Source organism: Suricata suricatta, chromosome X (assembly GCF_006229205.1).
Source record: "Suricata suricatta isolate VVHF042 chromosome X, meerkat_22Aug2017_6uvM2_HiC, whole genome shotgun sequence".
NCBI lineage: Eukaryota > Metazoa > Chordata > Mammalia > Carnivora > Herpestidae > Suricata > Suricata suricatta.
This window is the reverse complement of record NC_043717.1, coordinates 12,067,913-12,080,511: the sequence shown is the minus strand read 5'-3', so window position 1 is coordinate 12,080,511 and position 12,599 is coordinate 12,067,913. Positions and strand designations below refer to the sequence as shown.

The window sequence follows — 12,599 nt, the reverse complement described above, 5'->3', positions numbered from 1 at the left end:
TTTTTGAATTGTGGCACGGCTTGAACTGATGGAATTATTTTACCCCTTTGCCAAATTCAAAGACAAGAGGCCAGTTTTGTGTTTGAGCACAATCAAATGGTAAAAGTAGACATTCTGAGATCCTGTAACTGCAAACATTTAAAGAAACATTTGTCAGTACTGAAACATATTGACTAACTTCCTCAAACACTGCATGACTTTTCACGGCCCTCTGTCAGTCCTCTGGAAAGCTCTTTCATTCTTATCTCCTGAAGAGAATGGAAAGGGAGTCAACTTTTGCTAAGTGCCAATTATGTGTGTGTATCACACACTGTGCTGGCCACGTTATAAAATGAGAAATGAATGTTCACTCTCTGTCACAGCCCGCTCCCCGGGGGGCCGTCGCCGGGGGATCTCACCCTCCACTCCAGCCACAGGGAATAATTTCCTTCCTTCCTTTAAATCCCAAAGGTTTATGAGCTTGCTTTCCCCCCTAGTCTTTGTGTTACCTGAAGGATGGGGGCTGTTACTTATACATTTTTGTATTATCAGAGCCTTAGTGTGGTATCTGGCACATTAATAGGTGCTCAATAATAGATGGTAGGTTACTCATGTATAAAAACCCATACCATACCTGATTTTTTGGTATGCTGTTCCTCAACAAATTTTTTCTGTTCCTTCTGAAAATCTCCTATAATGGTCTGTTAAAAAATATATAAAGAGTCAAATCACTTTGAGAAGCTTATTACATGTAGGATTTATGAAGTCATTTGAGACATTTTATTAATTTTCTTCAAATAAAAAGGTTAAGAAAGTGATACTTCCCCTTTCTTCAACAAAAAGAGAAAATCAACTCAACAATTTTGAATTTTAAGTATACAACCCTTTTATGATGGATTATCTTTTCAAATGCAAAGATAAAATGAGTTAAAAAGTGAATTTTTGTTTTATTCCAAAAAAACAATAAAAGCCAGGTCAAATGTCATTCTCACATGTAGTATACAGAACAAAGCATCTAAATAACAAGCTATCTAAAGTATAATTGATGACCTCCTTAGTTCAAATAATCACCAACATAAATGAAATTCCCCAGGCCTACACCCTACCACGGCAAGAAATGAACAAACTCACTCTTTAGAGTCTTAAAATGTAATTCCTAATGGGACTTTAAAAACCTAACTGAATGATGTAAAAGCATAAATATTTGGAAACAGTTACAGTTTAAAATTAAACCCACAATATAAAAAGTTCAGTATTATGCAAAATTATCAATGTGTTTCAGAATAAATTAAAATTAAAACCAAGGTTATTTAAGTCATAGCTACTTCTTATACAAAAAGAAGGGGGGGAACCCCAAGAGTCTCAACAATTAATATTTTTATCAGAGTATGATAAACTACTTGGGTTAATGAAGTTCATAAAAAGAAGGGATAATTATATTTAGCTGCTGATCAATTTGAAAAGATGTTGAAATGTACCTTATCAATGATGTCTTCTATCTTTCCTTCTTCTACTGATTTCTTTATTGTTTGTGCTGTTTCAGCAACTGATTCAGTTATCTTTTTTGTAGCAGCAGTTGCAAAGCTAAATAGATAGTCTGTAAAGAATAAAAGAGAGTCTATGCTCCATTCAAGTACAATGGTTATTATATTTGTGATTTTTCCCTTAAAGAGCTCTCATGCAAATCTTAAACCATAGGGCATGTTTCTTGTTAAGTAGGACGTGAAGCAAGAAGCACTGACAGTACCCCACCTTCTGGGTGGACCAGGCGGCCATCCATCCCAGGCCTTTCATCTATTGAAAAGAGCGTTAAGCACACTCCTGTTCTCCCCCAGTAGCTGTTTCAGACTTGTCTCACCTTTCTCCAGTCTCTTGTTCCAACTGATCTCGGCAAGTAATCTCCCTTCCAACTTCACAAATAAGATCAAGGCTCCTTTTCACTTTCCTTCCTTTCTAGACCCGAAATACCCTATTTTATTTTCTCCTTCCCTCTTGCTCAAAGAAAAAAAATCCCTCCTTCCCTAGATTAACCCATCCTGTGATAAATCTTGGGGGATTTTTAATCAATGGAAATATTGGCAAGCCCGAATATAAATATAAATTCTTCTTAGCTAATAATAATGAGCAAATATGTAAAATAAACTTAAAACTGGAACAAACTTTCACCTTTACAAAAGCACAAAACTAACTTCCCTGAAGACCTGAAAAGTCATTATGTATCAAGGCTCCATTGCAACTATAAAGGCCTATACATTGACAAATATCATTTTGTCCACACTGTACACAACATCCACACTGTATACAATCTAGGCTGTAGGAAGCAACCTCAGGCAGGTCCTGAAGCTGGACCTGCTGGGGGATGCTCATGGACCACTGCCTTCCAATCTCATCTAGTGGAAGATACTCCCTAAGTTTGGGCACTCTTGCCTCTGTTGCTTGCACCTGCTGAGGGGCAGGTGGGCTGACACTCACAACACTCAGGGAGAAAAGCCAGGTAAGAATGGCAAAGGGAGCTTGGGACCCTGAATTAAATCCTCACTGGTGGCTGGAATCAGTTTCCAAGAATTAGGCAACCTGTCACTCTATCTGGGAGCAGCAGAACCATCTCCCAATCTGAATGACCTTCTCTCCCACCTTTACCATAAAAAGTCTACTTTCTCTGATTGTGTCTGGTGGCATTCACCTGTCAATGACGTCAAGACCCCACTGGGACTATAAAACGGGACACTACTTGCCTATAGTCTCCTTCTCGCCATTCTTCCCCCTCCTATTCTACATTCATATGATGCCAAGATATTCTTGAGTATCTTCAAGGAGGATTCAGATACATTATTCCTTGGTTTGAAACACCTTTATCTGTCCTCCTTTTGTCTGGCTTAACTCTGCATATGCTGTGGGTCTCCGCTTACGTATCATGTCTCAGGAAATGTTCCCTGGATCTTTGACTGGAGTAGGAGCTCCTGAGATGTGTTCCCTCAGCACCTGTGTTGCCCGATCAACAATATTCATGACACTCTACTCATTACTTGGTGGACTGTCTTCTTAGTTAGACAGACTCAGGGCCCAGCCTAAGTCCCACTGGGGCAGGGACAAAGGCTGTTTGATTTGCTACCATATCCCCAGTGAGTGGCCAATAAGTCCTTGTTGAATGGACAAATGGGGAGCAACACAGTAAGTTTTAGGGAAGGGCTTTAGTGAAGTCCCTCATTTGTTTGGTTATGACTAGTCTATTTACACAGAGTGGTACAATAAACTCTGTAGACAGCCAGATTATTTTGTAAAAACATTCTTCGTACACAAAAAAATGTAAAGTTCTAAAAGAGCTTTTAAGATTTTCTCTCAGGAAAATGTTTAAAAAAAAATTTTTTTTTAAGTTTTTTAGGGGCGCCTGGCTTTGGCTCAGGTCATGATCTCATGGTTCGTGGGTTCGAACCCCGTGTCTGGCTCTGTGCTGACAGCTAGCTCAGAGCCCGGAGCCTGCTTCAGATTCTGTATCTCCCTCTCTCTGACCCTCCCCTGCTGGCTCTGTCTCTCAAAAATAAATAAAAAACATTAAAAAAATTTTTAAAAAGTCTTTTAATGTTTATTTATTTTGGAGAGACAGGGAGACCAGAATCTGAAGCAGGCTCTAGGCTCTGAGCTGTCAGCGCAGAGCCCGACACAGGGCTCGAACCTGTGAACCTAGACATCATGACCTGAGCTGAAGTCGGATGCTCAACCGACTGAGCCACCCAGGCGCCCCTCAGGAAAATGTTTTTAATTAGAATCATCATTTTTATGGCGTGCCTAGGTGACTCGGTTGAGCGTTTGACTCTTGGTTTCAACGAAGGTCTTTTTTTTTAATTCATTTTTTAAATGTTTATTTTTGAGAGAGAGAGACAGAGAGACAGAAAGACAGACAGAGCATGAACAGGGGAGGGGCAGAGAGAGAGGAGACAGAGAATTCCGAAGCAGGCTCGAGGCTCTGAGCTGTCAACACAGAGCCTGATGAGGGGCTCGAATCATCAACTGTGAGATCATGACCTGAGCTGATGTCAGATGCTTAGCTGACTGATCCATCCAGGCGCCCTTAGATGAAGGTCTTGATCTCATGGTTCATGAGTTCGAGCCCAATATCCCAGCATTGGGCTCTGCATTGGCAGTGCAGATCCTGCTTGGGATTCTCTCTCCCTCTCTCTGCCCCTACCTAATGCGCACACTCTTGCTCTCCCAAAAAAAAAAAAAAAACTTAAAAAAAGGAACCATCATTTCTATTCTAAGGAGGACTGCCATTTAAAAACTGGTATTTTGGGGTTGCCTGGCTGACTCAGTCGGCTGAGTGTCTGATTTCGGCTCAGGTCGTGATCTCGTGGTTGGTGAGTTTGAGCCCTGCATTGGGCATGCTGCTGTCAGTGCAGAGCCTGCTTCAGATCCCTTCTCCGCTTCTCTCATCTGCCCCTCCCCTGCTTGCATGCTCTTTCCAAAATAAACATTTAAAATACACAAATAAAACTGGTATGTTAGCCTAACAATCTCAATTCTCAGATTTTAATGACCCCATGGGTAGAGAACATTGAACACAGAGAATATTGGAGAAAGTATCATTTTCGCCCTCAGGGAATGTCCAGTTCCAACCAAATAAAAGGCTCAAAGACCAGAAGAGCAAGAAAAATCATTAAACAGAGGCACTCAGAGAAGGGAATAATTAGAGAGTGGTCTGGATTGCAAAGTCAGAGGGAGTGGGGAATGGGAAAGCATGATAGGAGATTTTCAGGGAAGAAAGCTCATATGAGAAGTGGCTCATTAATTTTGCAAATTAATATATCGGCTGACACCAAGTTAAAGGTAGTTTTAATTGAGTGGTTAGAAAAAGTTGAGACTAAGAGTTAACAGGAAGTAACAGGAGTACAACGTCCACTTCAGAAACACAGGCATAAAGAGAAGGTCTGAACTGAAGCAGCAACCAAAGAAAAGGAAGACTAAGTAAAATGTGTCTCAGTGAGCAAGACTGATAAGCAACCTTATGTAAGGAGGGGGCAAATTTCACACTACTGAAAGTAGTCATTTTACCTTCATTTTCATTATGTCATTTTAGTCTCAATCATCCTGGGAAGAATAGATATGATCTGCCCAGCTTATAGATAGGTAAGCCAAGGCTCACAGAGGATAAATGATTTGCCCATTAAGATAGCAGGAGAGTCTGTGGATGGCCTAGCCAATGCCTATTCCCTTCCTTCTTCCCAAAACAAGCCCATTTGGTGGGTGCTCATCAAACCTGGGGGTGGTCTTATTAAGCCTCTGTTTGTTGGATTTTCTGTAATTTGCAGCTGAACTTTCTGTAATTTACGAATGATAGCACAATAAAGACAAGAGTGCAGAAAACTCAAACACAGGTTATCTGCTTCTGACCAGCGAGCCTGTGCTCCGATCCCACACGGCCTCATGTCAGATGAGCGTCGGACAAGGGCTTGCAGAACTGAATGGAATGATAAAGATAAAGGAAAGTGGGAAGGTTCCCAAAGGTCAGAATAAACATTAAATTCATCAGAATAAAGAGAAGAAGGTAAAGTTTCAGGCTTGCTACTAGAATAGTTAACAAAATGAGCAGATACTGGTTTTTAAGGTAAAGCCTTAGAAAATTAATATTCTTAAGAAGGGGCTGGTTCATTTTTCAAAAATACTATATTTCATACAATTTTAGAACCTTCATGTTGGAGGACTTTAGGGGTTACCCAACTGAACCTCTTATCCAGGTAGCCCCATTTTTAGGGCTGGGGAGCACGTGACTTCAAAGGGTAGACAATTATTACTGTTATCCCCTCTCATTAGGAAATCCTTTTCATTTTCCTTGTCATTCCTACCTCTCAGACTTAGATTTGTACTCTTAAGTAACATAAAATGACTTTTCTATAAAACAAACAAACAAACAAACTTTCAGAGTTTTGAGCAATGCACGTAAGTTTCTTCTTTGAGCCAAAATCCCTACTTCTTTTTAGTACCATTCATAAGCCGTGGGATCCAAGCTTTTGATCATCTATACCGCCTTCTTGGTGCGAAGTTTGAGTTTGTCATCAGAACTTAATTGGTTATTTTACTTCTGTATCAAAGCAGATATGTTTTTCTATATACGCATTAATTTTTGGAACCCTTTTAGTTGTACACTAAGTATGTTAGGCACCTAGAACTTGAAATGCACTTTCCCTATAGAAAAAGAGGATGGCCTAATTTACACAGTTCCACTGCAAAAAAAAATTTTTTTTTGAGAGACAGCGCAAGCAGGGGAGGGGCAGAGAGAGAGGGAGATACAGAATCTGAAGCAGGCTCCAGGCTCTGAGCTCTGTCAGCACAGAGCTGACGCGGGGCTCAAAGCCACGAACATTGAGATCATGACCTGCGCCAAAGACGGATGCTTAACCGACTGAGCCACTCAGGCGCCCCCCCACATTGCAAATATTAATAGCACTTTTCTTTTTTTTTTAAAAAGTTTACTTACTTTTCAGAGAGAAAGACAAATAGACAGAGAGAACAGGGGAGGGGTGGAGAAAGAGAATCCCAAGCAGGCTCTGCAGGGCTCAAACTCACAAACTGAACCATGAGATCATGACCTGAGCCAAAAGAGTCAGACGCTTAAGCAACTGAGCCACCCAGGTGCCCCTACTAATAGTACTTTTCAAGGGAGAAGAGGAGATGGCCCTTTCTCCATTTCTGGGCAGAGACTGGCCTTTGGGACGGTTTGGAAAAAGCCAAAGCTCATTTTTGGCCACTCTCCCACTTATTTAAACTGTGCAAATGATTCACGTATTTAACACTCTCAGAGGTATGGACTTTTCTTTAAAAAAAAAAATAGAGATAAAGCGTCAACTGGTTGCCTTCAACAAAAACCAAACAACCAATTTGTGCTGAATAAGAAGTTACTTTGGGGCATGAGGCCTTCAGGGAGGTAGGGAGGAGCTCTTCAGTGAGTTCCCTTATCGACTGCTTCCTTCTGAAGCAGGTGATCCTAGGAGGCCAGAGTTTATCAGGAGGGAGGACCAAGCACGGGAAGGTTTGGTTTCAGGTGACTGAGTGAAATGTAGGCCTGGGTCTCCACCACTTGTAACCGGTGAGTTGCCTACATTCACAAATAGATCATCATGAACCAGAAGTATTGAGTCCAGCCCTGAAGACAGGCACTCAACAAATGTTTACAGAACAAACAGGGCTCCCAGGAGAGGCCGTGCAGATTTTAAAAGGCTAAAGAAATGAATCTATTCAGTGGTTGTCAGGCTCAGGGGTGTTTAACTTCAGGGTTTGTTTTTTTTTTTAAGTTTATTTATGTGAGATAGAAAGACAGAAGGAGAGAGCGGGGAAGGGGGCAGAGAGAGGGAGAGGAAATCTCAAGCAGGCTCTTTGCTGGATCTCACGAGCCTGGAGATCATGACCTGAGCCCAAATCAAGAGTCTGATGCTTAACAGGCTGAGCTACCCAGGTGGCCCTAATTTCAGTTTTTAAACGAAGAGTCTTCTAATTTATTTATTTAAAAAATTTTTTAAATACTTATTTTGAGAGAGACAGAATGCAAGTGGGGGAGAGGCAGAGAGAAAAGGAGACACAGAATCTGAGGCAGGCTCCAAGCTGTCAGCACAGAGCCTGATGCGGGGCTCAAACCCACGGATCATGACCTGAGCCGAAGTTGGCTGCCCAACCAACTGAGCCATCCAGGCACCCCAAAAGATGAGTCTTATTAAAGACAACATACCTTTTAGGATCAGTACATAGAAATGAGAAAATATCTGATCATCTCTCTTATCTTTCTGAAGGTTTGTGTATAAACAAGAACCTTTACATCTTTTTTTAAAAATAGCTTGTCAAATTGGTTTCCATATAACACCCAGTGCTTCTCCCCACAAGTTTTAAAATTACATAAATTTCAGAGACAAAATAGCTCTCACTTATTTGGAAACTTTACATTTGCAGTGTGTGTGGGTGGGGAGGCTGCGATTCTCTCTCTTCCTCCATCTCTGCCCCTCCCCCACTCTTTCTCTCCCAAAATTAATAAACTTAAAGATGTTTATCTCTGAGCCTGACTCCCACATGAGTAGGTTCATGGTAGTACTTCCATCTAACCTTGGCTTCCCCAAACACTAAGAGTCTGGTGAGGAAAGAGATGGAGGCATTAAGATCCAAAGTAGACATCAATATCGAAAATAAATCTATTTTATAATATTTAGGTCTTTGTTACTAAATATAAACAAAATTTCAAGTTGATGATAAAACCATTTTTTAAAGTATAATTTATTGTCAAATTGGCTTTCATACATACCCAGTGCTCATCCCAACAAGTGCCCTCCTCAGTGCCCATCACCCCCTTTCCCATCTGCCCCACCCCCATCAACCCTCTGTTCTCTTGCCTCCCTCCCTCTCTGTTTGTAACTATTCTTTTTTCCCCTTCCCTGCGCCCATGGTCTTTTGTTAAGTTTCTCAAGATCCGCATATGAGTGAAAACATACATCTGTCCTTCTCTGACTTATTTCACTTAGCAGAATACCCTCCAGTTCCATCTACTCTACGTTGCTGCAAATGGCATGATTTCACTCTCATTGCCATGTCTTATTCCATTGTATACATAAACCACACCTTCTTGATACATTCGTCAGTTGATGGACATTTAGGCTCTTTCCATGATTTGGCTATTGTTCAAAGTGCTACTATGAACATTGGGGTGCATGTGCTCCTACGAATCATAACTACTGTATTCTTTGGGTACAAAAGTTGGACGCTTAACTGACTGAACCACCCAGGTGCCCCCAGCATGTGACTCTTGATCTCAGAATTGTGAGTTCAAGCCCCAAGTTGGGGATAGAGATTACTTAAAAAAAAATAAAAGTGACTTTTAAACAAAATGTTTATTTATTTTTGAGAGAACGTGTGTGGGAAGGGCAGAGAAAGAGGGACAGAGGATTCAAAGCCAGCTCTGCACTGATAGCATACAGCCCGATGTGGGGCTCCAACTCATGAACCCTGAGATCATGACCTGAGCCCAAGTCAGACGCTTAACCGACTGAGCCACCCAGGCGCCTCAGAAGTGACTTTTGATAGTTGCCTGAATATAATGAAAATGGTTCTCTGTGTTCTAGGAAATGAAGTAAACACCCATACCCTGCTTTTCCTAACATGGTCCCACTTGTATCCATCTCAACTACCTAACATAGGGGCGCCTGGGTGGCTCAGGTGGTTAAGTGTCCGACTTTGGCTCAGGTCACGATCTCACGGTTTGTGAGTTCAAGCCCCGCGTCGGGCTCTGTGCTGACAGCTCAGAGCCTGGAGCCTGCTTTGGATTCTGTGTCTCCCTCTCTCTCAAAAAAATAAATACAAACATTAAAAAAAACCCCTACCTAACATAGCCTTTCCAGTTCTAGTCCAATTCATCTCACATCTTTTGAATATATGGCAAGCTCATTTCTCCATTTTCTACACAGAAAAGTTATTCCCTCTTTAGAGATTTTGTTGCACAGCACTTAGTTTTATGTCTCTTGTGCAGTGTTTGGGGGCCTGGAGCTGAGGTTCTATACGGCCATGATTTTAGATTAGGTCTATTTCCCCTGCCCCTCCCCCAAGCATTTTGAACATTATAGCCTTTATTTTTTTTAAAGGTTTATTTATTAATTTTTGAGAAAGAGCAAAAGATAGTGAGCACGAGCCAGGGAGGGGCACAAAGAGAGGGAGAGAGAGGCAGAATCCCAAGAAGCTTCCTCGCTGTCAGCATAGAGCCTGACTCGGGGCTTGAACTCACAAACCATGAGATCAGGACCTGAGCCCTGTGAGATCATGACCTGAGCTGAAACCAAGACGATTAACCAGGTAGTCGGTTTAGCGCCTTTCATATTCTACTATGTTTTTCTCCGCTTTCAGGCTCCAGCCTTCCCTATGCTGTTCTTGCCTTTGAGTAGATTCTTAAAAAATGGTTGCTAAATTGAGTATCTACCTTTGCCACAATTCTCTCACTTGTAGTGCCATCTGCTTTAGGACTCACCTTCTCAAAGACGTTTTCTTTGATTATTTCAGCCAAGGTCTCCAGAATTAGGATTACCGGAGCTAGGTGCTTATTTTTCTAGCCTACTACTTTTACTCTCCTCCCTAACCAGACTGGCTCGCAAAGGGCATGGCCTTTGAAATGAGACAGACCCGGGTTCAAATTCCACGTCTACCATTTGCCATAGTCTGGAGCCAGTAACTATGGGCTTGTTCTCCCAGCTCACTGAGGTGTTTAACAGACTACATGAGAAATCGTCCACAAAACATCTAGTACTGAAACCTGCATCACAATAATCGACAGCTACTCTCCCGCTTTTAAAAATTCCACTGCACCCAAACCAGCCAGGGGGACGCCATCGGTAACTCTTCCCGCAATTTATTTCAGACAATGCACTAAAGGCGCAAAAGGGCACGTTTCCAACTACCTTAAACGCCCCAACGTCCCCCGTCCTGAGGGTGGGGGGTGTGGAGGTGGAAGCCGAAGAAATGAATAACGAAGATGCCTTGTCCAACCTAAAGACGTGGAGCCACACCGCTTTACGGGGAGCCCGGCTCCCAATGTTTACACACCTCGTAAAGAGTGACCTGTCACCAGGAACTTGCCCAGAATTTGACTGCTAAGAGAAGCTTCGGCCTTGCCGGGATCCTCCCCAACCTCTTCCGTCCCAAGAGGACCCCGAGACACACCTTCCTCCCCCTGCACCCACTCCACACCCCCCAAGCCGTCGGGCCTGCGCCCCCGGGGGGCGTCAAGAGCAGGGAGCGGGCACCCTCACACTCTCTGGGACCGAGGGCCGGAGGAGACTCACTGCCGAGGCCTTTCGCCTGGTGAAGGAGCTCCTGGTCCCCCGCTTGCTGCGGCTCCCTCTCCACCGACTCGGTCACCGCTTCGGAGCACTTCTGAGGTGAGGCGTCTTCCTCCAGCGGCCCGTCTCCCTCGGGTTGCCGGCCACCCGCCGCCGGCTGCTCCAAGCCGAACCAAGTGCTCAAACTCCGGAACATCCCGCCCGCGGGGCCGCTACCGCGGTCCGGGTCACCGGACACCCTAACGGGCACTGCCGGCCGGGGACTCCACAAAGCGCGTCTCTCAGGGAGCTGGCCGGAAGTGCGAGCCGGAAGCAGCCCCTCTTTCGTTTCCCCGTCTCTATGGCAGCTCCGCCGCCGGCCGCGCGTGCGTCACTTCCACCAAAGGCCCCGCCCCCGTGCTCTGTTTATTTCAGTGACTTTTGTGACGTGCGTGGAAAACCGGCAAAGGGTTTTCCCAGCGTAGCCCCGCCCTGTCGTTTCTACTCCTTCCCCAGCTCCGCTAGGTGACTGATCCTGCCGTGGAAACGGCGTCTTTGTCACTCTAAGCATGGCTGCTGAGTCAGCCTCGCTTTGTCAGGCCATGCTGGGCGTCCACGCAGAAATGGAGGTCTTTAGCCCCTTTCTGAGTCCGAATCAAAATTCGCCTCTAGATCCAACGACCAATTTACAGGTAATACAGCGGCCTAAAAAGTGTTAGAGGACCCCATGGGATGCAGGCAGCAGAATCTAAGCTGTGAGAAACCACAGGTCAAAAGACTTTGTTTCTTCAAAACATTGCAACCAAGAGAGGGGAAGGGGAACCTATAGGTTAGAATGATTTTAGAGATATAACCCATGGCAACCAGTGGATTTTATTTGGATCCTAATTCAAACAAACATTAGGAGAAAAAGTATGATGTTTATAAGAATTGGAAATTTGAGCAATGGATAGTTCATGAAATTAAGGAATTGTCACATTAAAATTTTAATTGTGGTAGAATACACATAAAATGTATTAACCATTTTTAAGTGTATAGTTCAGTAGCGTTAAGTACTTTCACATTGTTGTGCAACTATCTCCAGAGCTCTGCGAGTTGCAATACGCATTAAACAACTCCCCCGTGGGGTGCCTGGGTGGCTCAGTTAGTTAAGCATCGCGCTTCGGCTTAAGTCATGATCTTACGGTTTGTGGGTTCGGGCCCTGTGTCGGGCTCTGAGCTGACTCCTCAGAGCCTGGAGCTGGTCTTCGGATTCTGTGTCCCTCTGTCTCTGACCCTCCCTTGCTCGCACTGTCTCCCTTTCTCTCTCAAAAATAAGTAAAACACATTAAAATTTTTTGGAAAAAAAAAACCAACTCCCTCTTTTTTCCTCCCACCAGCCCCTGGCACTCACCATTTTACTTTTGTCTCTATGAGAGTGACTACTTCAGAAACCTCATATAAGTGGAATTCATACCATATTTGTCTTTTTGTGACTGGCTTTTTTCACTTAGCAAATGTACTTTAGGTTCATCCATGTTGTGGCGTGTGTCAGAATTTTCTTAAAATTCTGCCTTAAAAAAAAGGCTGCGTTAAAAAAGGCTGAATAATATTCTATTGTATGTATTTACCACTTTTTTATTTAAGTTTATTTCTTTTGAGAAAGAGAGGGAGATAAAGAGAATCCCAAGCCGGCTCTGCATTGTCAGCACAGAGCCTGATGTGGGGCTCCAACCCACGAACCATGAGATCATGACCTGAGTGGAAATGAAGAGTCAGATGCTTAACTGACCGAGCCACCCAGGCGCCCCATACCACTGTTTATGTGTTGGTGGACATAGGGATTGTTAATCTTTAAATTGT

At 43.4% G+C, this 12,599-nt stretch overlaps 1 protein-coding gene across 1 annotated transcript in view; it reads right to left on the bottom strand.

Annotated features, from left to right (window-relative positions):
* SYAP1 (synapse associated protein 1) overlaps positions 1-11,098 on the bottom strand; it is a 31,022-nt gene extending 19,924 nt beyond the window's left edge. The window contains exons 1-3 of the mRNA XM_029930115.1: positions 10,782-11,098; positions 1,458-1,576; positions 614-680 (exon numbers count right to left, since the gene is read on the bottom strand). Of these exons, the coding sequence (XP_029785975.1) occupies positions 614-680; positions 1,458-1,576; positions 10,782-10,974 (379 nt within the window). The 5' untranslated portion in view covers positions 10,975-11,098. The remainder of the gene's footprint in view (positions 1-613; positions 681-1,457; positions 1,577-10,781) is intronic.
* Positions 11,099-12,599: the final 1,501 nt, after the last annotated feature.